The sequence below is a fragment of the Podarcis filfolensis genome, assembly GCF_964270895.1.
Source record: "Podarcis filfolensis genome assembly, chromosome: 13".
Classification (NCBI taxonomy): Eukaryota; Metazoa; Chordata; class Lepidosauria; order Squamata; family Lacertidae; genus Podarcis; species Podarcis filfolensis.
Genome location: NC_139615.1, coordinates 25,459,711 through 25,487,706, shown reverse-complemented (window position 1 = coordinate 25,487,706; position 27,996 = coordinate 25,459,711). Strand labels below are relative to the sequence as shown.

The 27,996-nt window shown below is 40.3% G+C and overlaps 4 protein-coding genes across 4 annotated transcripts; all 4 read left to right on the top strand.

The window, feature by feature from the left end:
• Positions 1-126: 126 nt before the first annotated feature.
• On the top strand, positions 127-27,735 carry LOC310748655 (uncharacterized protein; the record flags this gene model as incomplete). Its single annotated transcript, XM_083584504.1, has 2 exons — positions 127-1,067; positions 26,796-27,735. The coding sequence occupies 2 exons, from the start codon at positions 127-129 to the stop codon at positions 27,733-27,735; spliced, it is 1,881 nt and encodes a 626-aa protein (XP_083440630.1).
• LOC310746700 (olfactory receptor 10AG1-like) lies at positions 7,700-8,629 on the top strand (the record flags this gene model as incomplete). Its single annotated transcript, XM_083580681.1, has 1 exon — positions 7,700-8,629. One exon carries the CDS (start codon positions 7,700-7,702, stop codon positions 8,627-8,629), a length of 930 nt encoding a protein of 309 aa, XP_083436807.1.
• LOC310746698 (olfactory receptor 10AG1-like) lies at positions 12,814-13,743 on the top strand (the record flags this gene model as incomplete). Its single annotated transcript, XM_083580679.1, has 1 exon — positions 12,814-13,743. One exon carries the CDS (start codon positions 12,814-12,816, stop codon positions 13,741-13,743), a length of 930 nt encoding a protein of 309 aa, XP_083436805.1.
• Positions 20,883-21,812, top strand: LOC310746701 (olfactory receptor 10AG1-like; the record flags this gene model as incomplete). Its single annotated transcript, XM_083580682.1, has 1 exon — positions 20,883-21,812. One exon carries the CDS (start codon positions 20,883-20,885, stop codon positions 21,810-21,812), a length of 930 nt encoding a protein of 309 aa, XP_083436808.1.
• Positions 27,736-27,996: the final 261 nt, after the last annotated feature.

Genomic DNA, 27,996 nt, shown 5'->3' with positions numbered 1-27,996 from the left:
ATGCATTTGGGTACCATATATTTACATTTTTTTCTTATTTTAATTAGATGCAACCTGCTGTGGGGGAAAAAAGAGTTTTTCTGAATGAGGGAAAAGATCTTGATGATAATGCTTTGAACTATCAACATGGATGGTAGGAACCAGTCGTCTGTGTCTCAATTCATTTTTGAGCCGTTAACTGATGTACATTCTATAAAGATCATCCTATTCCTGCTGGTGCTGACTTTGTACCTTATGATCTTGATGGGAAACACTTTCATCATCATTGCTACTTTAACCAATTCTGCTCTTCATTCCCCCATGTATTTCTTCCTTCGGAATTTATCTGTCTTGGAGATTGGTTACACCTCGACAATAATCCCCAAATGGCTCTCAAATCTTCTGTCGGAAGACATGAGCATCTCATTCATTGGCTGTGCCACACAAATGTATTTCTTTGGTTCCCTCGGAATAGCAGAATGTTGCTTGTTGGCCGCCATGGCGTATGATCGCTACGTGGCAATATGTCACCCTTTGCATTACACAGTCATTATGAACAAGACCATTTGTCTGAAGATTTCTGTGGCCTGCTGGCTCACTGGAGTGCTGGTGGTTTTGGTACCAGTAACATTCATATTCACTCTACCTTTCTGTGGGCCCAACAGGATCAACCACTTCTTCTGTGACCTTCCACCACTTCTGAGTCTTGCCTGTTCAGACACTTTTAAGAATGAGATCATAATGTTCACTGTCACTGTAGTCTTCATAATGCTACCCTTTATGCTCATTCTCATCTCCTACACCCATATCCTCCTTACTATCATGAAGATGTCCTCTGCCACCAGCAGAAGCAAAGCCTTCTCCACTTGTTCTTCTCACATCACAGTGGTAACTCTGTTCTATGGAGCTGGAGTTTTAGCATATTTAAGACCTAAATCTGATTATTCAGTGGAAACTGGCAGAGTGCTCTCATTTTTTTACACTGTTGTTTGCCCTATGATGAACCCTTTAATCTATAGCCTCAGGAACAAAGAAGTGAAAGATTATCTGAAGAGGCTGATGGTCAGAAAAAATATTTTTTCTAGATTGTAAAGTTAATTCTACCTTTTCTTTACTATTCTATGTCATACCTAAGTACTGCAGGTCATTAGTATCTGTATGCATACAGAATTATACACATTGTAAAAGGAAAGGAGGAAACAAACAAACAAAACAACACTGAAAACAATGACAGAATCCAGGTGGAGAAAGTTTTTAAAATATAAAAATTGATTTCAGCCAGAGAGTTACACTGGTCCTTGGTTTTTTATTTTGTTTTGTTATGTCATTTAAATTAATGAGACATAAACTTGATTTGCTTTACCTGGAGTGTGCTCTAAATGAAATATACAACTCTCTTGCTACAACAACTTCACTCATCTGTTTCTGAGGATGGTATGGGAACTTCAGTTGGTGTAGAATTCAGTGACCAGGTTGCTCTCTGGAACGACTTGGTTTGAGCATAGGACACCAATCCTGCCCTAACTGCAGTGGCTGCCATTTAGTTTCGGGGTCCAATTCAAAGTGCTGGTTTAGACCCATAAAGCCTTAAATGGCTCAGAACTGCAAGACTTCACAGACAGTCTCTCATGTAAACCAACCCAGTCATCGTCTGAAGCCCTTCTCCATGTGCCTGCTCCATTTGTGGTCCAGGGAATGGCTACACGAGAATGAACCTTGTCTGCGGTGGCTCCCCATTTGCAGAACACTCTCCCCAGGGAGGTTCAGCTGGCACCTTTATTATGCATCTTTAGGCACCAAGCAAAAATGTTTCTCTTCCATCAGGTCTTGGGCTGATTAACAGAGTATGTCCTTTTAAATATGTTTAGGAAAGGGGACATTATTTTGCTTTGTTTTTGCTCTTGTTTTTATTATATACTTTGTAGTTTTAGTCTGTATTTTTATGCTGTGAACCACCCTGAGATCTTTGGATGAAGGGCGGTATACAAATTTAATTAATAAAATAAAAAGTAAACATGTATTTATTTCATAAAGTTTATATGCTGCTTGATTGTAAAAACAGCAACCTTCAAATGCATGTGTACCTTTGAAGTATCCAGAATAACCTATGCCTCCCAATATGGTGTTTTTGTTTTGCTGCTCTCTCTCTGTTCACACCTCTGCATTTTTGCATCCAGTTCCCATGTGACAACAAAGTGTGCAGGAATTTGGAACTAAACAAATGAATCTCCAGTGGCAGATTTTGATATCAGCAAATGATAAGGGATACAAAAACACACCTTGTTTCATTTTTTTTCCTTCTAGAAGCTATAGAACAATAATATTCATTTTGCAGTATACTTCTTTTCTTCCCACCTTAATCTCATATCTTCATATGACTTAAGGACTGAAGATGGGGAGAAAATTGGAATCTGACTTTGCTCATTGCTGTAATATTGACCTTCTACTTAGTATCTATAATGGGAAATGGTCTTATCTTTACTCTAATAGGAGCCTGTCCAACATTACACACCCCTATGTATTTTCTTCTCAGAAACCTGTCCTTCCTAGAGGTCTGCTACACTTCAGTCACTGTGCGCAAGATGTTGGCTAACTTTATGTTGGACACCAGAAGCATCTCCTACCCTGGATGCCTTCTGCAGATGTACTTCTTTGCTCTTTCAGGAACTGCTGAGTCCTTCCTTTTGACAGCCATGGCATATTATCGCTATGTAGCAATATGTTACCCCTTACGTTACTTCCTAATAATGAGCCAGAGAGTGTGTATAGGACTAGTAGCTGGTTCATGGCTTGGTGGGACCATCGTAGCTTTCATACAGGCCATGTTGATGCTCAGGTTAACTTTCTGTCATTCCAACACAATTGACCACTTCTTCTGTGACATTGTGCCGTTAATCAAGCTGGCCTGTGGGGACACCTCTGTGAATGAGATTGAACTTTTGGTGGTTGCTACTTCTGTGGTGATGATCCTTTTCTTGCTGATCCTTATTTCATATATTCATATAATTTCTGCTATTCTCGCAATGCCTTCTGCTGAGGGGAGGAGCAAAGCATTCTCCACTTGCTCGTTCCACCTCATAGTGGTCTCTCTGTTCTATGGAACATGTAGTGCAATGTATTTAGGGAACACTTCTTCCTCATCAGAAATGGGAAGTAGGAATAATAAATTAATCATCCTTCTCTATCCAGTGGTGACCCCAGTGTTAAATCCTATTATCTATACCCTGAGAAATAAGGAAGTGAAAGGAGCCCTTAAAACAATAATAGGCAGGCTAAGACATATATTGCATATCAAGCATGGACATTGATGAGGCGGTTTGCAATTTTGTTCCTTCTAACAGTTAAACATTGTAAATGCAATATTTGTTTTAATGGTTTCTATCATTTCCTTAGACATTGGTTAAGAAACTACGACCCTTCAGATGATGAATAACTGCCACCATCCATGACCATTAGCTATGCTGATTGAGGCTGAGTTGAAGAGGTGGATGAATGACTAGACAAAATAAAAAAGTAATTTCTGTCATGACTTCCATAAAGAATCACAGGAACTGCAGTTTGGTGAGAAAGCTACAGAGAACTTTTCTACTAGAAATTTCATTTCTTCTCACTGAACTAGAAATCCCCATGGTCCTCTGGAAGAGGGAATGGCCTGTCAATCATTAGCACAGTTCTGATGTGTCAGCCCTACAAATCTTGTGGTAAGCAAGTAGTGTTTTTGAGGGGTTTGCAGTGGTGTAACAAAAAAATCCACCCTTTTACCATTCTCCATCAATTAAGGAGAACAGAAATTGCATTCAGACACAAACAAAACTCAAACCTATGACTAGCTGGAATTAATTGCTTGCTGTAAGTGTCTAGTGGGGTTGCTCTTTGCCATCACTGTCTCGCCTGCCCTTTCCACCTGCACAGGGCCTGGGCTTTCTTGAAATGGAGGAATGTCAAAGATTGGAACAATTTCCAAGGGGGGAGTGCAGGAAAAGCAAGAGCCCTCTCTCAAACACAAATGGACATGCAGGGACACACAGCTATAGAAAAGACAAGCACTCAAAGGGGGGGGGGTGAGAAAAAAAAGACAATAATTTATGTTTCAGCTACTCTTACTTAAAAGCAAGGAGCATTCCTGAGAAATCCAGAAGCCCACTCAATGTGGAAGTCAACTCAGTCCATTTACATTGCCTTTCCAAATCCTTAATAACTCTCATTTCCCCTCTGCATTCATTTCCTCTAACACTGATCCTCAATTATATCACAGAGCACTTTGCTGACTACTAAGTGCGTTTCAGTTGGCATCACCTGCAGGATACAATATTTTGCTTTGTCCCAAGAACACCCCAGTGATGCATTTGGTATCTCATGTTTAAGTGCACCTCTCTTTGACAGCTGAAGCACCACACCTAACTATGGAGCTTTGTTAGTGGCTGAAGACAAACAATGGCAGTTCACAAAGGGCAATGGGAGGCCTTTGAACATGAAAATAAACAGTGCCATTAAGGGTCATGCACACTGATTTTGGAGGGAAATAACCCAAAGGATCTTGGGGGAAATCACCCCCAAATAGCAGCAAGACACTCAAGGGTTCTCGGAAACAATGTGGAAGTTAAAAACGGCAAGGCTTGTTTTGCAAAAACTGCTTGAACCTGCTGCTGTCAAGGGCGGACTTTGGTCTTTCAAATTCAGTGGCACTCTGTGTGAAGTTAAAATTTGGTCCCGCCCCTCTTGCACCTCTCGCCTTCTGTTCTGCTCACTTCACTTCAACATAGTTACAACAGTCTGTGGTGCCCCCTAGGCTTGGCGCACAGTGCAGTAGAACTGGTCCCACTTCCCTAAATACGCCACTGCTGCTTTAGTGGCTGCTGTAAAGTATGCAGAATGGGGGGGGGTGTTTAGTCTCTGTGGGTCATGAAAACCTCCTGGTGGCCAAATATGGGCCATGGGATAGCCTTACCTGTTTTACATGCAGATTACTAGCCCAACCATTTTGTTTCTATATAAGGGCAGCTTGCAATAATTTTAAATTACAATGTGAATAAATATGTATAATAAAAAAGAAAGAGTCGTTTTCTTTGATTACATGAGGGGATGGGATATTACAGTTTGGGATGGACGCATCACTGTGTATATAGTGTCATTGTATGTGGGGGGGGGGAGATGCCTGGGTACATGTCAGCAGCCATTGCCACTGCCCCCCATACAAATCCCCAGGAAGTCACGGCACATTATGACCACTTTCAGGTGGTCACAGAGCTGTTCTTAATGATACAGTGGTTGATTGTGAGAATGAAGACCAGGGAAGACCTTAGAGTGCCATACCACACAATTCTTTGTAAACAAGAACACTTGGGGATCACTTCCTTTACTATGATTTTATAGTCCAGAGGTTGTAATGCACATTTGGGGTGCTCAAACATTATTTTGTTAAATGTCTCACAAGACTCCACCAATTTGGTGGTGGTGGTGGTAGTAAAATAATTTGATTAGTGGAGTGCAGGCAATAGATCTTCCTTCTCAGTTGATTTGCATGGATCATCTTGTGAAGCAGAGACTATGTCCATGTATGCCCCCTACCTCTCCCTCATGTGTGTGTGCGCACATGTGTGTGAGAGAGTGAGTAGGATTGGCTATGTTCCCACAGTAGAACCTAGTCTGCAATATTAGACTATGCTAGTTAAGGACTGTTTCTCAGTGCCCATGCTATGCAGGCAAGAGCTCCTAGGTTCAAACCACAGCATCTCCAGGTAGGGCTGGGGAAAGACTCCTATCTGAGACCCTGTGTAGTCTGTGTAGGCTGTGGTGAGCTAAAGGGCCCAATGTTCCAACGTGGTGTGATGCAGCTTCATATGTTCCTATGTAAGTGAATCATATAGTAACTAGCATTCTAGAAGGAATGTCATTGAGTTTTTGACTAGGTAGACATTGGTGCATGATGTGGTGATTGCACAGCACAGAAAGAGGTGACGTAACCAACAGAGATATACTCCCTTCTCCTTCTAATTGGCACCTCCCATTTGATCAAGTAAACATGAATATAATGAGAACAAAGATAAACTGATTCTCTGTTTGCTCTCTTGCCTCCCTTCCACTCCAGAGTAGGAAAGCCCCGACTCTGACTAACTTTCTGCTCCCTTCAATTTGAGCAGAGCTACTTTTGATCCTTCCTGGGTAGTCTGTAACAGGAAATGCTTGTGGTGAGACGGGTCAGTGGAGATTGGAGACTCAAGAGAGACGGAACAAGTAAGCTTTGAACAAAACATCCATGTAGTTTAAGAAGTTTAAAGTAATTTCACTAGATCACTTTTGGGGGGAGGAAAATAGCTTTTTACAAAGTATATATGTAAGTGCTTATGCTCTTGGGATATGATGTGAAGCCACATGAGTCCACCACCTTGCTGAAGCAAGGCAGGTCTGGCCAGCAACTTTGTGAGTGGCAACCTGAACATTTTGCATGCGTTGGCCAGTACACCTGAAGGGAGGAATAAGTTAATTTCTTAACGAGTAATTGCCTGTCCACATGCTTTCCCTTAAATCTCCAAAAGTAAAAGGGCCAGAGACATGATTTTACAAATTAAAGCTAAACATTCAGGGAGAGGGTCTGGAATATTTCTAAAAGGGTCAAAGCTGTTCTCGTATCTACAACAACATTTCCTTCCCTGCTCCATTTCCAATACTTGATTGGACTTTGCTTCTCCAGACTCTCCGGTTTAAGAACTGGGATGTGGGTCCTGGTGCACCTCATCTCCCAGACTGCATTCTTGGGTCTTTGCTCATGTATTTCATTTTCACCTAGCTTTGTCATCATCTTAAGCAGAGGCTGGACAACCATCTCTCAGGGATTCTGCACTTGTATCCTTCATTGTGCATTCTACATTGTACCTCCTGCACTGAGCAGAAGGTTGAAACAAATGACTTTCCAAGGTCACTCCTGACTGTGATAATTCTATAGTTCTGTGATACTTTGATTTTGGCACACACACCAGGCCTGCACCCTTGGCAGTGGCCAGCCTAGCCAACCCCTAGGTATGACCACTAACAGATAAAAGCATAATGTTTCCAACATTCATTATTGGGCTACAGAAAAGCCTCTTACCACCATGGTGATCAAGGTGGGTAACAAAATTCAGACATACAGTAAAACAATTATAAACGGATCAGTTAAATTCCCCAAAACATAAACAGCCAAGCAGATAACTAAAACAGAATCAGCATAAAATACCAAACTTAACGAAAAGCCAACTCTTCACTTAGCCGGGTAGTAGAAGGTAAAAAATATCTAGGGCAGCGGCAAGGAGGAGTTGAAAAACCAGGGAGTAGCTACAGAAAAGTTCTTCTCGTGGCTCCAAAACAATCCAGCACCCACTTACATTAGGATGGGGAGAAGAGCCTCTTCACCAGATTTTAGGATGTGGGCATGGATTTTCTATATAGGCCTACATCATAAAATAATAAATAAGTCTGCACACTCTAGCAAAGGAATGGGAAAGCTGCACACACACACACTCTTGATGCTGTTGGACTCTAGTTCCCATCTTCCTTGACATTTGCTCATAGTGGTTCATGCTGATAGGACCTGGAGTACAACAACATCTGAAGAGCCACAGGTTCTGCATCCCTATGCTAGCATCTTTGAGGAAGACAATTTGTGAGTAGGGGAAGTATATAGAAATTTTGCTTGCACTGGTTAATGTATCTTCTCTGTCATGATTATCTCTTTAGACCAAATATGGCACAAGAAAATCACACTGCATTTTCTGACTTCATTCTCCTTGGATACTCAGATCTCCCAGATCTCCAAGGTTTGCTCTTTCTGGTGTTCCTATTCATCTATACAGAAATTCTGATAGGAAATGGACTAATCATCTGCATTACTGAAACTGACCTTGCCCTTCACACGCCTATGTATTTCTTCTTGAAGAACCTGTCTTTTCTGGAGATCTGCTACACCTCAGTCACCCTTCCAAAGATGCTGGTCAATTTCATTGTGGAAAACAAGGGCATTTCATTCTATGGCTGTGCTGCCCAGATCTATTTCTTGCTTTTACTAGGAGGCACTGAGTGCTTGCTTCTGGCTGCCATGGCTTATGACCGATATGTGGCCATCTGTAACCCTTTACATTATGAACTCATCATGAGCAAGCAAGTCTGTTTAGGTCTCATTGCTGGAGCATTGGCTGTCAATATGCCAATACACGTAGGACAGACCTATCTAGTGTTCATTCTGCCCTTTTGTGACTCTCGTGAAATCAACAGTTTATTCTGCGATATCCCCCCATTGCTTGAGTTGGCCTGTGCTGATACCAACATTAATAAAACAAGTGTGTTTGTAGCTGCCATGCTTTTGGTAATCATGCCCTTTTTCCTTATCCTTGCCTCTTATGTCAAAATAATCTCTGCTATTCTGAAGATGCCTTCAGCGGAAAGTCGGAAGAAAGTGTTTTCTACTTGTTCCTCACACATCACTGTGGTATCTCTCTTTTATGGCTCCGCAACTATTGTATATTTGAGTCCTAGGTCAAAGGAGACAGAAGACATTAATAAGTCGCTTTCCTTGTTGTATACCATTCTAGTTCCTATGTTTAACCCAATCATATATAGCCTGAGAAACAGGGAAGTGAAGGCTTCCCTGGTGAAATTGCTGAGAAAAAAAATGTGATACAATGTTTTGAATGTACTAAAAATATTTTGTTGTCACCAAAACAGTTTCAGAAAATAATTTTTTCATCATCCGGGGCGGTATAATAGCATCCTAAATTTTAGAAAGCCATAATGGTATATTTTTTTCAGAATGATAATAAGGAAGATTAGGGTTGCCATATGTCCTCTTTTTTCCAGGCCACATCCTCTTTTTCATGGGTAGAGTCGTCATAGCGATCCATAGTTAAAAGTTGAAGTCGGCAAATGTGTCCTCTTTTTTGCTCCTCAAAATATGGCAATCCTACCTGAAATTTATACTTCTTCTTCCCTCCCTTCCCCCAAAAAGTGACAGCCAACAATTAAACTTGTTGGGCACTTTAGCAACTGTTTTTCACTCCCCTATCCCTTGCAATGCCTCTACCACTTCCCTGCTTCTGGCAATATGATTTGTGACCTTTCCATACCCATTGTTTCTCAGTAAGCTACACAACTCAATGGCTTGTCTTTCCACCAAGGGTTCCTAAGGCAGCAAAGAACAATAAGAAATAAAATTGTTGCTGATTAAAATATAAAGAGGAATTGCAATAAAACAGAGTTTGATGTGGACAGAAAGGGCCCTTTCAGTTTTATCATTCATCTCCTGTGATGGTTCACCAAATACCTCCTTCATGGAGACATTTGGGGGAGATTGATGGATGGATTTACTCAGTGCTTTTTTTCCATACATTGGTACCGCGGGTTAAGTACTTAATTCGTTCTGGAGGTCTGTTCTTAACCTGAAACTGTTCTTAAACTGAAGCACCACTTTAGCTAACGGGGCCTCCTGCTGCCGCTGCGCTGCCAGAGCACGATTTCTATTCTTATCCTGAAGCAAAGTTCTTAACCTGAAACACTATTTCTGGGTTAGCGGAGTCTGTAACCTGAAGCGTATGTAACCCGAGATACCACTGTATATTAAAAAAAATGTTTAGGTGTACTCTCATTTTGACTCAAGGAAATCAACATTTTATAGAAATAGACTGTGGGGGGGGGGAGAAGGAAGTTCCACTGAAGCAATCTCTGGGGTGGCCTTTTGCCTCCTGGAATAATTCTCACTGGACAGTTGATGGTACATGGTCCTGTGTGTTGTTGAGGGAGGGCAGTTTAGCTGGAAGAAGCTCTGAGGTGGTCATTGTCTGCCTCTCTCTTTCTCCTGGAATTATTCCCATGGGAAGTTGATGGGAGGGTGTTTGAATAGGTGAAGCACATTTCTTTTAAGGCTATTTAATTTGCTTTGAAAATTGACATGATTACAAACTAATGTGTACCCTTACTTCTGGGTAACCTATATCAAGGCTCCTAGATTTCTCACATCAGAGTTAGATTTTTCAGGAAAAGTTGCCTAAAGAAACCGCTTCCTATTGCCAAAATTTAATTAGACGTTTTCTAATGAAAGTCCATCACAGTTGAGACAATTTCCCTAGATAACACCCACAATTGCATTTCTACATATGTGTATGTATACAAATATATAATTGCATATCATTTTTAAGTGTCTTTCTCAAACTTATCCCTTTGGATTAACATAACTGTCAAATGTATTTAAAATATCTAAATGGTTGGTTTGTAACATGTACATTCAGAATGAGTTGATTTTCTCTTTGAGCAAAATGATGCATTCTTATGGACCCTCAAGGAAATAAAATGTTGAAATGAAACTCTTTACTCACAACACAGGTAAGATGATACTTTTGTTCTGCTTAACTGTATATTTGCACCAGGATTTCAGAAGTGTTTTCAATCACTCTGAGTCTTTTTCTTTTCTTTTCCATTTCACATACCTTATAGACAAGTAGATTCCTCCTGTTGTGTTCTTCAAGTTTCCAAACCTATGCACATTTCTCTGGGCATAGAGCTCACAGAACTAAATATCTATCATCTATCTATCTATCTATCATCTATCATCTATCTATCATCTATCTATCTCTATCTCTCTATCTCTCTATCTCTCTATCTCTCTATCTCTCTATCTCTCTATCTATCTATCATCTATCTATCATCTATCTATCTATCATCTATCTATTCAAAACATTTATATGCTGCCCTTAAGTGAAAAGACTCTCTTAAGGCATCTTCCATAGAACACCAATATGCCACACAATCAGAAACAAATTAATAAAACAGTCTTCCAGCAAATATTAAAAGAAAGAAACATCCAGTTCAGAATTAAACCAGAACTATAATTAAGACCAAACATAGCCAAAAGCATGATATTCCCTTTTTTAAAAGTAGTTAAAACAATTTGTGTTTTGTAGCACCTGTAACAATGCCAGTTCAGCAGATTGAAGCAGTTGATTCAAAAACTAGTTGTCATGATGGTTTATTTATTTTGATTTTATTATAAAAATTATTTCTAAAATACACAGATTGGGGTAGAAAGAACAGCAGAATAATACAAACAGGGATAAGAAACACCCCACCGCTGTTCCCTCATTCTAAATGAATCACTTAGTGTAATTATACTTCACTTGTCTATTTTACTGATCTGGATATGGATAGAAAAATGAGTCTTTTATATAGCAATGCAAGCAAGGAAACATCATGGTTCATTCCGTTGTTGAAGGAAAGCTTGTGACATATTCAACTGTTGTTCACACATTGAGATACAAGCCCTAACTGGATGCCAGACCACATGAAAGTCCAGTAGCTTAGATTTTCCTTTGACTAGTTTCAGTATAAAAATCAATTTCTTTGCTATTGTTTTATCTATTTGACCAAGCATCAACTGTTTACACTTTCTCTAATTTCGAATTTTTAGCTACCTCCATCTAGGCTGCCACTTTTTTAGATATTTCGAAACCATACTTCCTTAGGAAATATATGTAACAATGCCATACCAATGTGGTGGACAGCATAAGCAGTGGAAGTGAATATTTCCGCTCCTCTTCTGTTAGAAGCTGATCTTCCTGTGATTGCGTTCCCCCATCTTCTGATTCAGACCAGCCCCTGACACAGGCCCAGTTTGGATCCAACTCCTGCAGCAACTCTTGTCAGGGCTGCAGATGCAGCTGTGGCTCCATTAATTCCTGCCATCATGTAAAGCCCAACCAAGAAGCATCTGAAGTTTGGATTGTGACCTAAGGCTGGTCTTGTAACATTTATTGTTGCATGTTGCCCCTTTTATTTTTAAGGGTGCAGGAAATACTTTCATGCACAAGAGAAGAAGAAATTGGAAAGTAGTGTAGGAGTGACAGTAGGAACAACAGAAAAATGAATAAATCTGTACAGCATCTACAGACCTCCAGACACTGTTTTGGATGGCAAGTGACAAAATAGCAATGAATAATCTAAGGCATATATTCTATTCTTAGGTCAAATGCCAATTAAAATAAATATTTGAAATATTTAATTATATAAAGAGGAATGCAATATTAATAATGTTCATTTTGTAAATTCATAATTGAGCAATTTATCTTAGCTCTGTCTATGTGAAATTTTGTTCTGTTCTGGAGAATGGAACTTTTTTCTGTGTTAGAATATGGATTCCCAAGACTGATAAAATGGGATTGTGTGGAAGCCAATGTACAGAATGTGCACATAGAAAGATTGAATCTGCACAACCCATGAAGCTTACAAGACCTCAGCATAAAAAAATCCCCAGTTTTGTGATCAAATAATCAGATAAAGCATGATATGTCAGAATTTTTAGTACAGGATTATTTATTCAGATGCTTTAGATCTAAACTTTCTACTTAACAACACAATCCTCAGATGAACTAATAACATTCAAGACACAGTAAAACAATCAACAGTAAAGCAGTTAAATACATACAACCATACCAACAGCCACAAAAGCATGGCAGGTAACTAAAACACAATCAGCCGAATGTCCTAAACTTAATGGAAAGCCACCAGGAACAAAATTATTTTCATGTGGCATGCGGATGAGAGCTAAAAATAGGGAAGATGGAATGAACAACTGGGGATTACAGAAAGAAGCATTTTTACCATGCACCTATGTCAGGATGCAGAGATTGGGCACTTCAGCAAATACTTGAGTGTGGGCATGAATTTTGTTTCTGGGCTTACATGACACAATGATTGATAAATATGGACTTTGTAGTAGCTGAGGTTTTGATAAGGGGAACTGTAAAACAATTTTGTTTGGGTTGACTGATTCTTTTTTCTGTCATTATCATCTCTTCAGACTAAAGGGATCCAAATATGGCACGAGATAATCACACTGCGTTTTCTGACTTCATTCTCCTTGGATACTCAAATCTCCCAGATCTCCAAGGTTTGCTCTTTTCTGTGTTCCTGATCACATATTCAGGCATTCTAATTGGAAATGGACTAATCATTTATGTTACAATATCCGACCCTGCCCTTCACACTCCTATGTATTTCTTTTTGAGGAACCTGTCTTTCTTGGAGATCTGCTATACATCAGTCACTGTGCCGAATATGGCGGCCAATTTAGTGACAGAAAAGAGCAACATTTCTTTCATTGGCTGTGCTGCCCAGATCTACTTCCTACTTATACTAGGAGGCACAGAGTGCTTCCTATTGACTGCCATGGCTTATGACCGATATGTAGCCATATGTAACCCCTTGTATTATAAGCTCATCATGAACAAGCAATTCTGCTTGGTACTCATCACTGGATCATTGGTTGTCAACATGTCCATACATGCAGGGCAAATATATCTAGTGTTCACCTTGCCCTTTTGTGACTCTCATGAAATTAATAACTTATTCTGTGATGTACCCCCACTGCTTGATCTGGCCTGCGGTGACACCAATGTTAACCAGTTAATTGTGTTTGCAGCTTCCGTAGTTTTCTTGATCATCCCTTTTTCCCTTATCTTTGCTTCTTATGTAAAAATAATTTCTGCTATTCTGAAGATGCCTTCAACAGACGGTCGGAAGAAAGTGTTCTCCACTTGCTCCTCACACCTTATTGTCGTATCTCTCTTTTATGGCTCAGCAACTATTGTATATTTGAGTCCTAGGTCAAAGGAGACAGAAGACATTAATAAGTTGCTTTCCTTGTTCTATACCATTTTAGTTCCTATGTGTAACCCAATCATATATAGCCTGAGAAACAGGGAAGTGAAAGTGTCCCTGAGAAAATTGCTGGGTAGAAAAATGTGATACTACAAAATAGTAGCATTGCCTTCTTACACCAAATACATTTCAATGGCAAGGAGAGATTACAGATATTGAAGGAGAAGATTCCAAAAACAAGTGGGGGCTCCAACATATGGGGGGGGGGGCTATGACAGATTACCCCTGAAGAAATGTCACTCTTGACAGAGAAAGCGATTCCCACCTCTAAGATGAGTCAAATTATAATGTATTAAGTTCAATGTGCTTAAACTTTCAGTGTCACTGTAAAACAGTAATGTTGTGTTTTCCATGCAGCCATTCTTCAGCTGTAATCCTTTGCAATTTTACCATACAAAGCATATCTGCTTAGAAGTAGAACTCATTAGAGTCAGCAGACTTTAGAGTCCTGTGCATAGTTATGTTGGTAGAGCATGAGACTTAATCTCAGGATTGTGGCAGGTTCAAGTCCCACATCAGGCAAAAGATTCCTACATTGCAAGGGGTTGAACTGGATGACTCTCATGGTCCTTTCCAACTCTGTAGTTCTTGGAGTCTATGACTTATTCCCATTTATTTTTTAAAAATAGGATTTCAGTCTAAATAAATAAATGTTTTGTCTTTTCATTAAAAAATACATGAAGCTCCCTTGGCTGAAACCTGCAAGCACTCCCTTCAGTGTTGAAAGCCACAGCAACTGGCACACATTAAGCAAACCAACCTAAGGGTTGACTGAAAGATGAACACACATGCACACTTTACATTCAGATACAAAATCTGAGGAATTCTGGATCTTCAATATCTTCCGAAAGAACAATGACAGCACAACAGTATTTGGGATGCGTGCCCTAACGTAATGATTCTCAAACATAAAGCAAGATGTGCACCTGTACACATCACTCGATAACACACCATTATGCAACAAACCATGGCTCGCAGTAAAATAACTTCTTTAGAAAGTATTGTGTTTGAGGTCCTGCAAAAATTCCATCTCTGATCATCAAAGTAGGGTTGAGGAAAAAGGGTATCTTGAAGTTATTCCTACTATTTGTGAGTAGCGAAGGGGGTGGGGAGCATTTCACCAAATACGATTAGCGGGCTTGACATTCTACAATGATTTGTGTGGGATGAAACAAAACATTAGCAGCAAACTCTTCTGAAAATGTTGACTTTCTTAGGTTGCACTAAGAAATATAATTTACAATATAAGAACACAAAATATATACCATAGCATCAAACAAAAAATATCCCCCATTTAAAATGCCATAGATTATTTAAATAGCCAGGTGAGTCTTCCTGGGAGAGCTATGGACATGAGACACATGACACATGCTAGTTTAAATGTATGTATTGTTGTGAACTTGGAGGGTTAGCCTGCATGGTGCCTGAGTCCCTTCTAATTTCTGGGGTCCTGGGACCTGCAAGTGTTAAAAATCCAATGGAGAATTGCACGGTTGAATCAGCCAGGCAATATTCTTGTTGAGTTAATGGCCACAAGTATGGTCATTACTATAACAAACGAAGTGGCTTTGTGCTAGAAAGTACCTTGCTGGTAGTGAGGAAAAACAAAGACCAGGGCAGTTGAGTATGTATGAGCTGGACTAGAAGCAGACAAAAGCCAGAGAGTGAGAGCCATGTTTGTTTCCTGTTTGATCAAAAGGCTGTGAATATGGGAGAAGCATGACCTTTTGGGCTGCTTAGGCTCAGGTTTTATATATGTGTAAACCATATATCATGCAGCCACCACTGTCTCCGCTGTCCCTCATTCCAATGAAACCGAACCCTGGGTAAGTGCCTCAAACTCCTGGAATCTTGCGCCTTTCAGAGATTGGGGTAGCATGTGACAGTATGCATGGGGGGGGGTTGCCTAAAATATTGTAAATTCCTTTGAGTTGTCATGGCAAAAAGCAACTAAGAATGTAAATAATGATGATTCAATTGAAACTCCAAAAATCACATTACTTTCATATTTTCTAAATGGGGAGCAGGGGTTTGTATCTTGTTCTTCTTAGCTTAAAATAATTAGGAAGCACCAAGTGGTATGTATTCTTGCTTGCACATTTCTAAAACATTAGCTGCTTCACATGACCAGGTTAGCTTTCTTGTGCTTGTCTGTGTCTGGAGTGAAGGAAATTCTTCCATTAGAAGTGGTAAGGAGAGCTTACACAGAATATTGCCTTTGCCAAAGCCCATGGACATAGGGGGAAAGAGCTAAAAGGAGCAAAATAAAACAGAAAGAAAACCAAAAAAAAGCAAAGTGATGTGAAACTTTGTGGGAGACCTGATCTGACTTTATTGGCATCAGACTTCAATTTGAAGAGGAGTAAAGTGCCCTCAAACACCTAACTTTGCTTCATTTTTCAGCCCCCTCCCAAGTGCTGCTGCAGGCACAATATTTACTGTCATTATTCACTATCAACATGCATTTGGGTACCATATATTTACATTTTTTTCTTATTTTAATTAGATGCAACCTGCTGTGGGGGAAAAAAGAGTTTTTCTGAATGAGGGAAAAGATCTTGATGATAATGCTTTGAACTATAAACATGGTGCAATGTATTTAGGGAACACTTCTTCCTCATCAGAAATGGGAAGTAGGAATAATAAATTAATCATCCTTTTCTATCCAGTGGTGACCCCAGTGTTAAACCCTATTGTCTATACCCTGAGAAATAAGGAAGTGAAAGGAGCCCTTAAAACAATAATAGGCAGGCTAAGACATATATTGCATATCAAGCATGGACATTGATGAGGTGGTTTGCAATTTTGTTCCTTCTAACAGTTAAACATTGTAAATGCAATATTTGTTTTAATGGTTTCTATCATTTCCTTAGACATTGGTTAAGAAACTACGACCCTTCAGATGACAAATAACTGCCACCATCCATGACCATTAGCTATGCTGATTGAGGCTGAGTGGAAGAGGTGGATGAATGACTAGACAAAATAAAAAAGTAATTTCTGTCATGACTTCCATAAAGAATCACAGGAACTGCAGTTTGGTGAGAAAGCCACAGAGAACTTTTCTACTAGAAATTTCATTTCTTCTCACTGAACTAGAAATCCCCATGGTCCTCTGGAAGAGGGAATGGCCTGTCAATCATTAGCACAGTTCTGATTAGCACAGTCAGCCCTACAAATCTTGTGGTAAGCAAGTAGTGTTTTTGAGGGGTTTGCAGTGGTGTAACAAAAAAATCCACCCTTTTACCATTCTCCATCAATTAAGGAGAACAGAAATTGCATTCAGACACAAACAAAACTCAAACCTATGACTAGCTGGAATTAATTGCTTGCTGTAAGTGTCTAGTGGGGTTGCTCTTTGCCATCACTGTCTTGCCTGCCCTTTCCACCTGCATAGGGCCTGGGCTTTCTTGAAATGGAGGAATGTCAAAGATTGGAACAATTTCCAAGGGGGGAGTGCAGGAAAAGCAAGAGCCCTCTCTCACACACAAATGGACATGCAGGGACACGCAGCTATAGAAAAGACAAGCACTCAAAGGGGGTGGGGGTGGGAAAAAAAGACAATAATTTATGTTTCAGCTACTCTTACTTAAAAGCAAGGAGCATTCCTGAGAAATCCAGAAGCCCACTCAGTGGAAGTCAACTCAGTCCATTTACATTGCCTTTCCAAATTCTTAATAACTCTCATTTCCCCTCTGCATTCATTTCCTCTAACACTGATCCTCAATTATATCACAGAGCACTTTGCTCACTACTAAGTGCGTTTCAGTTGGCGTCACCTGCAGGATACAATATTTTGCTTTGTCCCAAGAACACCCCAGTGATGCATTTGGTATCTCATGTTTAAGTGCACCTCTCTTTGACAGCTGAAGCACCACACCTAACTATGGAGCTTTGTTAGTGGCTGAAGACAAACAATGACAGTTCACAAAGGGCAATGGGAGGCCTTTGAACATGAAAATAAACAGTGCCATTAAGGGTCATGCACACTGATTTTGGAGGGAAATAACCCAAAGGATCTTGGGGAAAATCACCCCCAAATAGCAGCAAGACACTCAAGGGTTCTCGGAAACAATGTGGAAGTTAAAAACGGCAAGGCTTGTTTTGCAAAAACTGCTTGAACCTGCTGCTGTCAAGGGCGGACTTTGGTCTTTCAAATTCAGTGGCACTCTGTGTGAAGTTAAAATTTGGTCCCGCCCCTCTTGCACCTCTCGCCTTCTGTTCTGCTCACTTCACTTCAACATAGTTACAACAGTCTGTGGTGCCTCCTAGGCTTGGCGCACAGTGCAGTAGAACTGGTCCCACTTCCCTAAATACGCCACTGCTGCTTTAGTGGCTGCTGTAAAGTATGCAGAATGGGGGGGGGGGAGTTTAGTCTCTGTGGGTCATGAAAACCTCCTGGTGGCCAAATATGGGCCATGGGATAGCCTTACCTGTTTTACATGCAGATTACTAGCCCAACCATTTTGTTTCTATACAAGGGCAGCTTGCAATAATTTTAAATTACAATGTGAATAAATATGTATAATAAAAAAGAAAGAGTCGTTTTCTTTGATTACATGAGGGGATGGGATATTACAGTTTGGGATGGACGCATCACTGTGTATATAGTGTCATTGTATGTGGGGGGGGAGATGCCTGGGTACATGTCAGCAGCCATTGCCACTGCCCCCCATACAAATCCCGAGGAAGTCACGGCACATTATGACCACTTTCAGGTGGTCACAGAGCTGTTCTTAATGATACAGTGGTTGATTGTGAGAATGAAGACCAGGTAAGACCTTAGAGTGCCATACCACACAATTCTTTGTAAACAACAACACTTGGGGATCACTTCCTTTACTATGATTTTATAGTCCAGATGCACATTTGCATCTGTAATGCACATTTGGGGTGCTCAAACATTATTTTGTTAAATGTCTCACAAGACTCCACCAATTTGGTGGTGGTGGTGGTAGTAAAATAATTTGATTAGTGGAGTGCAGGCAATAGATCTTCCTTCTCAGTTGATTTGCATGGATCATCTTGTGAAGCAGAGACTATGTCCATGTATGCCCCCTACCTCTCCCTCATGTGTGTGTGCGCACATGTGTGTGAGAGAGTGAGTAGGATTGGCTATGTTCCCACAGTAGAACCTAGTCTGCAATATTAGACTATGCTAGTTAAGGACTGTTTCTCAGTGCCCATGCTATGCAGGCAAGAGCTCCTAGGTTCAAACCACAGCATCTCCAGGTAGGGCTGGGGAAAGACTCCTATCTGAGACCCTGCGTAGTCTGTGTAGGCTGTAGTGAGCTAAAGGGCCCAATGTTCCAACGTGGTGTGATGCAGCTTCATATGTTCCTATGTGAGTGAATCATATAGTAACTAGCATTCTAGAAGGAATGTCATTGAGTTTTTGACTAGGTAGACATTGGTGCATGATGTGGTGATTGCACAGCACAGAAAGAGGTGACGTAACCAACAGAGATATACTCCCTTCTCCTTCTAATTGGCACCTCCCATTTGATCAAGTAAACATGAATATAATGAGAACAAAGATAAATTGATTCTCTGTTTGCTCTCTTGCCTCCCTTCCACTCCAGAGTAGGAAAGCCCCTACTCTGACTAACTTTCTGCTCCCTTCAATTTGAGCAGAGCTACTTTTGATCCTTCCTGGGTAGTCTGTAACAGGAAATGCTTGTGGTGAGACGGGTCAGTGGAGATTGGAGACTCAAGAGAGACGGAACAAGTAAGCTTTGAACAAAACATCCATGTAGTTTAAGAAGTTTAAAGTAATTTCACTAGATCACTTTTGGGGGGAGGAAAATAGCTTTTTACAAAGTATATATGTAAGTGCTTATGCTCTTGGGATATGATGTGAAGCCACATGAGTCCACCACCTTGCTGAAGCAAGGCAGGTCTGGCCAGCAACTGTGTGAGTGGCCACCTGAACATTTTGCATGCGTTGGCCAGTACACCTGAAGGGAGGAATAAGTTAATTTCTTAACGAGTAATTGCCTGTCCACATGCTTTCCCTTAAATCTCCAAAAGTAAAAGGGCCAGAGACGTGATTTTACAAATTAAAGCTAAACATTCAGGGAGAGGGTCTGGAATATTTCTAAAAGGGTCAAAGCTGTTCTCGTATCTACAACAACATTTCCTTCCCTGCTCCATTTCCAATACTTGATTGGACTTTGCTTCTCCAGACTTTCCGGTTTAAGAACTGGGATGTGGGTCCTGGTGCACCTCATCTCCCAGACTGCATTCTTGGGTCTTTGCTCATGTATTTCATTTTCACCTAGCTTTGTCATCATTTTAAGCAGAGGCTGGACAACCATCTCTCAGGGATTCTGCACTTGTATCCTTCATTGTGCATTCTACATTGTACCTCCTGCACTGAGTAGAAGGTTGAAACAAATGACCTTCCAAGGTCACTCCTGACTGTGATAATTCTATAGTTCTGTGATACTTTGATTTTGGCACACACACCAGGCCTGCACCCTTGGCAGTGGCCAGTCTAGCCACCCCCTAGGTATGACCACTAACAGATAAAAGCATAATGTTTCCAACATTCATTATTGGGCTACGGAAAAGCCTCTTACCACCATGGTGATCAAGGTGGGTAACAAAATTCAGACATACAGTAAAACAATTATAAACGGATCAGTTAAATTCCCCAAAACATAAACAGCCAAGCAGATAACTAAAACAGAATCAGCATAAAATACCAAACTTAATGAAAAGCCAACCTGAACTGCATTCTCTTCACTTAGCTGGGTAGTAGAAGGTAAAAATATAGATAGGGCAGCGGCGAGGAAGAGCTGAAAAACCAGGGAGTAGCTACAGAAAAGTTCTTCTCGTGGCTTCAAAACAATCCAGCACCCACTTACATTAGGATGGGGAGAAGAGCCTCTTCACCAGATTTTAGGATGTGGGCATGGATTTTCTATATAGGCCTACATCATAAAATAATAAATAAGTCTGCACACTCTAGCAAAGGAATGGGAAAGCTGCACACACACACTCTTGATGCTGTTGGACTCTAGTTCCCATCTTCCTTGACATTTGCTCATAGCGGTTCATGCTGATAGGACCTGGAGTACAACAACATCTGAAGAGCCACAGGTTCTGCATCCCTATGCTAGCAGCTTTGAAGAAGACAATTTGTGAGTAGGGGAAGTATATAGAAATTTTGCTTGCACTGGTTAATGTGTCTTCTCTGTCATGACTATCTCTTTAGACCAAATATGGCACAAGAAAATCACACTGCATTTTCTGACTTCATTCTCCTTGGATACTCAGATCTCCCAGATCTCCAAGGTTTGCTCTTTCTGGTGTTCCTATTCAGCTATACAGAAATTCTGATAGGAAATGGACTAATCATCTGCATTACTGAAACTGACCTTGCCCTTCACACCCCTATGTATTTCTTCTTGAAGAACCTGTCTTTTCTGGAGATCTGCTACACCTCAGTCACCCTTCCAAAGATGCTGGTCAATTTCATTGTGGAAAATAAGAGAATTTCATTCCATGGCTGTGCTGCCCAGATCTATTTCTTGCTTTTACTAGGAGGCACTGAGTGCTTGCTTCTGGCTGCCATGGCTTACGACCGATATGTGGCCATCTGTAACCCTTTACATTATAAACTCATCATGAGCAAGCAATTCTGTTTAGGTCTCATTGCTGGAGCATTGGCTGTCAATATGCCAATACACGTAGGACAGACCTATCTAGTGTTCATTCTGCCCTTTTGTGACTCTCGTGAAATCAACAGTTTATTCTGCGATATCCCCCCATTGCTTGAGTTGGCCTGTGCTGATACCAACATTAATAAAACAAGTGTGTTTGTAGCTGCCATGCTTTTGATAATCATGCCCTTTTTCCTTATCCTTGCCTCTTATGTCAAAATAATCTCTGCTATTCTGAAGATGCCTTCAGCGGAAAGTCGGAAGAAAGTGTTTTCTACTTGTTCCTCACACATCATTGTGGTATCTCTCTTTTATGGCTCAGCAACTATTGTATATTTGAGTCCTAGGTCAAAGGAGACAGAAGACATTAATAAGTTGCTTTCCTTGCTGTATGCCATTTTAGTTCCTATGTTTAACCCAATCATATATAGCCTGAGAAACAGGGAAGTGAAGGCTTCCCTGGTGAAATTGCTGAGCAAAAAAATGTGATACAATGTTTTGAATGTACTCAAAATATTTTGTTGTCACCAAAACAGTTTCAGAAAATAAAATTTTCATCATCTGGGGCAGTATAATAGTATCCCAAATTTTAGAAAGCCATAATGGTATATTTTTTTCAGAATGATAATTAGGAAGATTAGAGTTGCCATGTCCTCTTTTTTTCCAGGCCACATCCTCTTTTTCATGGGTAGAGTCTTCATAGCGATCCATAGTTAAAAGTAGAAGTCGGCAAATGTGTCCTCTTTTTTGCTCTTAAAAATATGGCAACCCTACCTGAAATTTATACTTCTGCTTCCCCCCTCCCCCCCAAAAGTGGCAGGCAACAATTAAACTTGTTGGGGACTTTAGCAACTGTTTTTCACTCCCCTATCCCTTGCATTCAATGCCTCTACCACTTCCCTGCTTCTGGCAATATGATTTGTGACCTTTCCATACCCATTGTTTCTCAGTAAGCTACACAACTCAATGGCTTGTCTTTCCACCAAGGGTTCCTAAGGCAGCAAAGAACAATAACAAATAAAATTGTTGCTGATTAAAATATAAAGAGGAATTGCAATAAAACAGAGTTTGATGTGGACAGAAAGGGCCCTTTCAGTTTTATAATTCATAATAAAAATAATAATAAAATTTAATTTATATCCCGCCCTCCCCAGCCAAAGCCGGGCTCAGAGTGGCTAACAACAGTAAAATGATACAACATTCTAAAATCATTTCATTATAAAATCAGTTCAAATCAGATTAATGGCAACCATTGGGCTAGAGTTCTGTGAGGATTGCCAAAGGAGGGGGGTCAGGCTGTGCCCTGGCCAAAGGCCTGGTGGAACAGCTCTGTCTTGCAGATCCTGCGGAAAGATATCAAGTCCCGCAGAGCCCTAGTCTCTTGTGACAGAGCGTTCCACCAGATCGGAGCCACAGCCGAAAAAGCCCTGGCTCTGGTTGAGGCCAGCCTAACCTCTCTGTGGCCTGGGACCTCCAAGATGTTTTTGTTTGAAGACCATAAGGTCCTCTGTGGGACATACCAGGAGAGGCGGTCCTGTAGGTATGAGGGTCCTAAGCCATATAGGGCTTTAAAGGTTAAAACCAGCACCTTAAACCTGATCCTGTACTCCACCAGGAGCCAGTGCAGCTGGTATAGCACTGGGTGAATGTGATCCCGCAGCGAGGACCCCGTAAGGAGTCTCGCCACGGCATTCTGCAGCTGCTGGAGTTTCTGGGTCAGTCTCAAGGGCAGCCCCACATAGAGCGAGTTACAATAATCCGGCCTGGAGGTGACCGTTGCGTGGATCACAGTGGCTAGGTCAGGGCGAGAGAGGTAAGGAGCCAACTGTTTAGCTTGGCGGAGATGAAAAAATTCCGCCTTTGTTATAGCTGCAATCTGCGCCTCCTTGGAAAGGGAGGTGTCGAAGATTACACCCAAACTCTTAACGGATGGTGCTGGCACTAATTGCACCCCTGCAAGAGATGGGAGTCCCCCCCAATCCCATATCGTCCCGACCCAGCCAAAGGACCTCTGTCTTTGAAGGATTTAAGTTCAACCGGCTCCCACAGCTTCCAAACATCTGATCAGTGTGTCTGGGGCCGAGCCAGGATGGCCATCCATCAACAGATAGAGTTGGTTGCCATCAACATACTGATCGCAGCCCAGCCCAAAACTCCAGACAAGCTGGGCGAGGGGACGCATAAAGATGTTGAAATCATTGGGGAGAATATCACACCCTGCAGCACTCCACACACTAAGGAGTGGCACAATGACAGTTTCCCCCCAAGCGCCACCCTGTGATGGTTCACCAAACACCTCCTTCATGGAGACATTTGGGGGAGATTAATGGATGGATTTACTCAGTGCTCTTTTTCTATATATATATATATATAAATGTTTAGGGTTACTTTCATTTTGACTCAAGGAAATCAACATTTTATAGAAATAGACCTGTGGGGGGAAAGAAGGAAGTTCCACTGAAGCAGTCTCTAGGGTGGCCTTTTGCCTCCTGGAATAATTCTCACTGGACAGTTGATGGTACATGGTCCTGTGTGTTGTTGAGGTAGGGCAGTTTAGCTGGAAGAAGCTCTGAGGTGGTCATTGTCTGCCTCTCTTTTCCTCCAGGAATTATTCCCATGGGAAGTTGATGGGAGGGTGTTTGAATAGGTGAAGCACATTTCTTTTAAGGCTATTTAATTTGCTTTGAAAATTGACATGATTACAAACGTATGTGTACCCTTACTTCTGGGTAACCTATATCAATGCTCCTAGATTTCTCACATCAGAGTTAGATTTTTCAGGAAAAGTCACCTATAGAAACCGCTTCCTATTGCCAAAATTTAATTAGACATTTTCTAATGAAAGTCCATTACAGTTGAGACAATTTCCCTAGATAACACCCACAATTGCATTTCTAAATATGTGTATGTATACAAATATATAATTGCATATCATTGTTAAGTGTCTTTCTTAAATTTAAACTTTGGATTAACATAACTGTCAAATGTATTTAAAATATCTAAATGGTTGGTTTGTAAAATGTACATTCAGAATGAGTTGCTTTTCTCTTTGAGCAAAATGATGCATTCGTATGGACTCTCAAGGAAATAAAATGTTGAAATGAAACTCTTTATTCACAACACAGGTAAGATGATACTTTTGTTCTGCTTAACTGTATATTTGCATCAGGGTTTTCAGAAGTGTTTTCAATCACTCTGAGTCTTTTTCTTTTCTTTTCCATTTCACATACCTTATAGACAAGTAGATTCCTTCTGTTGTGTTCTTCAAGCTTCCAAACGTATGCACATTTCTCTGGGCATAGAGCTCATAGAACTAAATATTTATTTATCTATCTATTTAAAACATTTATATGCTTCCCTTAAGTGAAAAGGCTCTCTTAAGGCATCTTCCATAGAATGCCAATATGCCACACAATCAGAAACAAATTAATAATACAGTCTTCCAGCAAATATTAAAAGAAAGAAACATCCAGTTCAGAATTAAACCAGAACTATAACTAAGACCGAACATAGCCAAAAGCATGATATTCCCTTTTTAAAAGTAGTTAAAACAATTTGTATTTTGTAACACCTGTAACAATGCCAGTTCAGCAGATTGAAGCAGTTGATTCAAAAGCTAGTTGTCATGATGGTTTATTTATTTTGACTTTATTATAAAAAATATTTCTAAAATACATAGATTGGGGTAGAAAGAACAGCAGAATAATACAAACAGGGATAAGAAACACCCTGCCACTGTTCCCTCATTCTAAATGAATCACTTAGTGTAATTATACTTCACTTGTCTATTTTACCAATCTGGATATGGGTAGAAAAATGAGTCTTTTATATGTCAAAGCAAGCAAGGAAACATCATGGTTCATTCCATAGTTGAAGGAAAGCTTGTGACATATTCAGCTGTTGTTCACACATTGGGATATAAGCCCTAAGTGGACGCCAGACCACATGAAAGTCCAGTAGCTTAGATTTTCCTTTGACTAGTTTCAATGTAAAAAACAATTTCTTTGCTATTGTTTTATCTATTTGACCAAGCATCAACTGTTTACACTTTCTCTAATTTCGAATTTTTAGCTACCTCCATCTAGGATGCCACTTCAGTTATTTAGATATTTCTAAACCATACTTCCTTAGGAAATATATGTAACAATGCCATACCAATGTGGTGGACAGCATAAGCAGTGGAAGTGAATATTTCCGCTCCTCTTCTGTTAGAAGCTGATCTTCCTGTGATTGCGTTCCCCCATCTTCTGATTCAGACCAGCCCCTGACACAGGCCCAGTTTGGATCCAACTCCTGCAGCAACTCTTGTCAGGGCTGCAGATGCAGCTGTGGCTCCATTAATTCCTGCCATCATGTAAAGCCCAACCAAGAAGCATCTGAAGTTTGGATTGTGACCTAAGGCTGGTCTTGTAACATTTATTGTTGCATGTTGCCCCTTTTATTTTTAAGGGTGCAGGAAATACTTTCATGCACAAGAGAAGAAGAAATTGGAAAGTAGTGTAGGAGTGACAGTGGGAACAACAGAAAAATGAATAAATCTGTACAGCATCTACAGACCTCCAGACACTGTTTTGGATGGCAAGTGACAGAATAGCAATGAATAATCTAAGGCATATATTCTATTCTTAGGTCAAATGCCAATTAAAATAAATATTTGAAATATTTAATTATATAAAGAGGAATGCAATATTAATAATGTTCATTTTGTAAATTCATAATTGAGCAATTTATCTTAGCTCTGTCTATGTGAAATTTTGTTCTGTTCTGGAGAATGGAACTTTTTTCTGTGTTAGAATATGGATTCCCAAGACTGATAAAATGGGATTGTGTGGAAGCCAATGTACAGAATGTGCACATAGAAAGATTGAATCTGCACAACCCATGAAGCTTACAAGACCTCAGCATAAAAAAATCCCCAGTTTTGTGATCAAATAATCAGATAAAGCATGATATGTCAGAATTTTTAGTACAGGATTATTTATTCAGATGCTTTAGATCTAAACTTTCTACTTAACAACACAATCCTCAGATGAACTAATAACATTCAAGACACAGTAAAACAATCAACAGTAAAGCAGTTAAATACATACAACCATACCAACAGCCACAAAAGCATGGCAGGTAACTAAAACACAATCAGCCGAATGTCCTAAACTTAATGGAAAGCCACCAGGAACAAAATTATTTTCATGTGGCATGCGGATGAGAGCTAAAAATAGGGAAGATGGAATGAACAACTGGGGATTACAGAAAGAAGCATTTTTACCATGCACCTATGTCAGGATGCAGAGATTGGGCACTTCAGCAAATACTTGAGTGTGGGCATGAATTTTGTTTCTGGGCTTACATGACACAATGATTGATAAATATGGACTTTGTAGTAGCTGAGGTTTTGATAAGGGGAACTGTAAAACAATTTTGTTTGGGTTGACTGATTCTTTTTTCTGTCATTATCATCTCTTCAGACTAAAGGGATCCAAATATGGCACGAGATAATCACACTGCGTTTTCTGACTTCATTCTCCTTGGATACTCAAATCTCCCAGATCTCCAAGGTTTGCTCTTTTCTGTGTTCCTGATCACATATTCAGGCATTCTAATTGGAAATGGACTAATCATTTATGTTACAATATCCGACCCTGCCCTTCACACTCCTATGTATTTCTTTTTGAGGAACCTGTCTTTCTTGGAGATCTGCTATACATCAGTCACTGTGCCGAATATGGCGGCCAATTTAGTGACAGAAAAGAGCAACATTTCTTTCATTGGCTGTGCTGCCCAGATCTACTTCCTACTTATACTAGGAGGCACAGAGTGCTTCCTATTGACTGCCATGGCTTATGACCGATATGTAGCCATATGTAACCCCTTGTATTATAAGCTCATCATGAACAAGCAATTCTGTTTGGTACTCATCACTGGATCATTGGTTGTCAACATGTCCATACATGCAGGGCAAATATATCTAGTGTTCACCTTGCCCTTTTGTGACTCTCATGAAATTAATAACTTATTCTGTGATGTACCCCCACTGCTTGATCTGGCCTGCACTGACACCAATGTTAACCAGTTAATTGTGTTTGCAGCTGCCGTAGTTTTCTTGATCATCCCTTTTTCCCTTATCTTTGCTTCTTATGTAAAAATAATTTCTTCTATTCTGAAGATGCCTTCAACAGACGGTCGGAAGAAAGTGTTCTCCACTTGCTCCTCACACCTTATTGTCGTATCTCTCTTTTATGGCTCAGCAACTATTGTATATTTGAGTCCTAGGTCAAAGGAGACAGAAGACATTAATAAGTTGCTTTCCTTGTTCTATACCATTTTAGTTCCTATGTGTAACCCAATCATATATAGCCTGAGAAACAGGGAAGTGAAAGTGTCCCTGAGAAAATTGCTGGGTAGAAAAATGTGATACTACAAAATAGTAGCATTGCCTTCTTACACCAAATACATTTCAATGGCAAGGAGAGATTACAGATATTGAAGGAGAAGATTCCAAAAACAAGTGGGGGCTCCAACATATGGGGGGGGGGCTATGACAGATTACCCCTGAAGAAATGTCACTCTTGACAGAGAAAGCGATTCCCACCTCTAAGATGAGTCAAATTATAATGTATTAAGTTCAATGTGCTTAAACTTTCAGTGTCACTGTAAAACAGTAATGTTGTGTTTT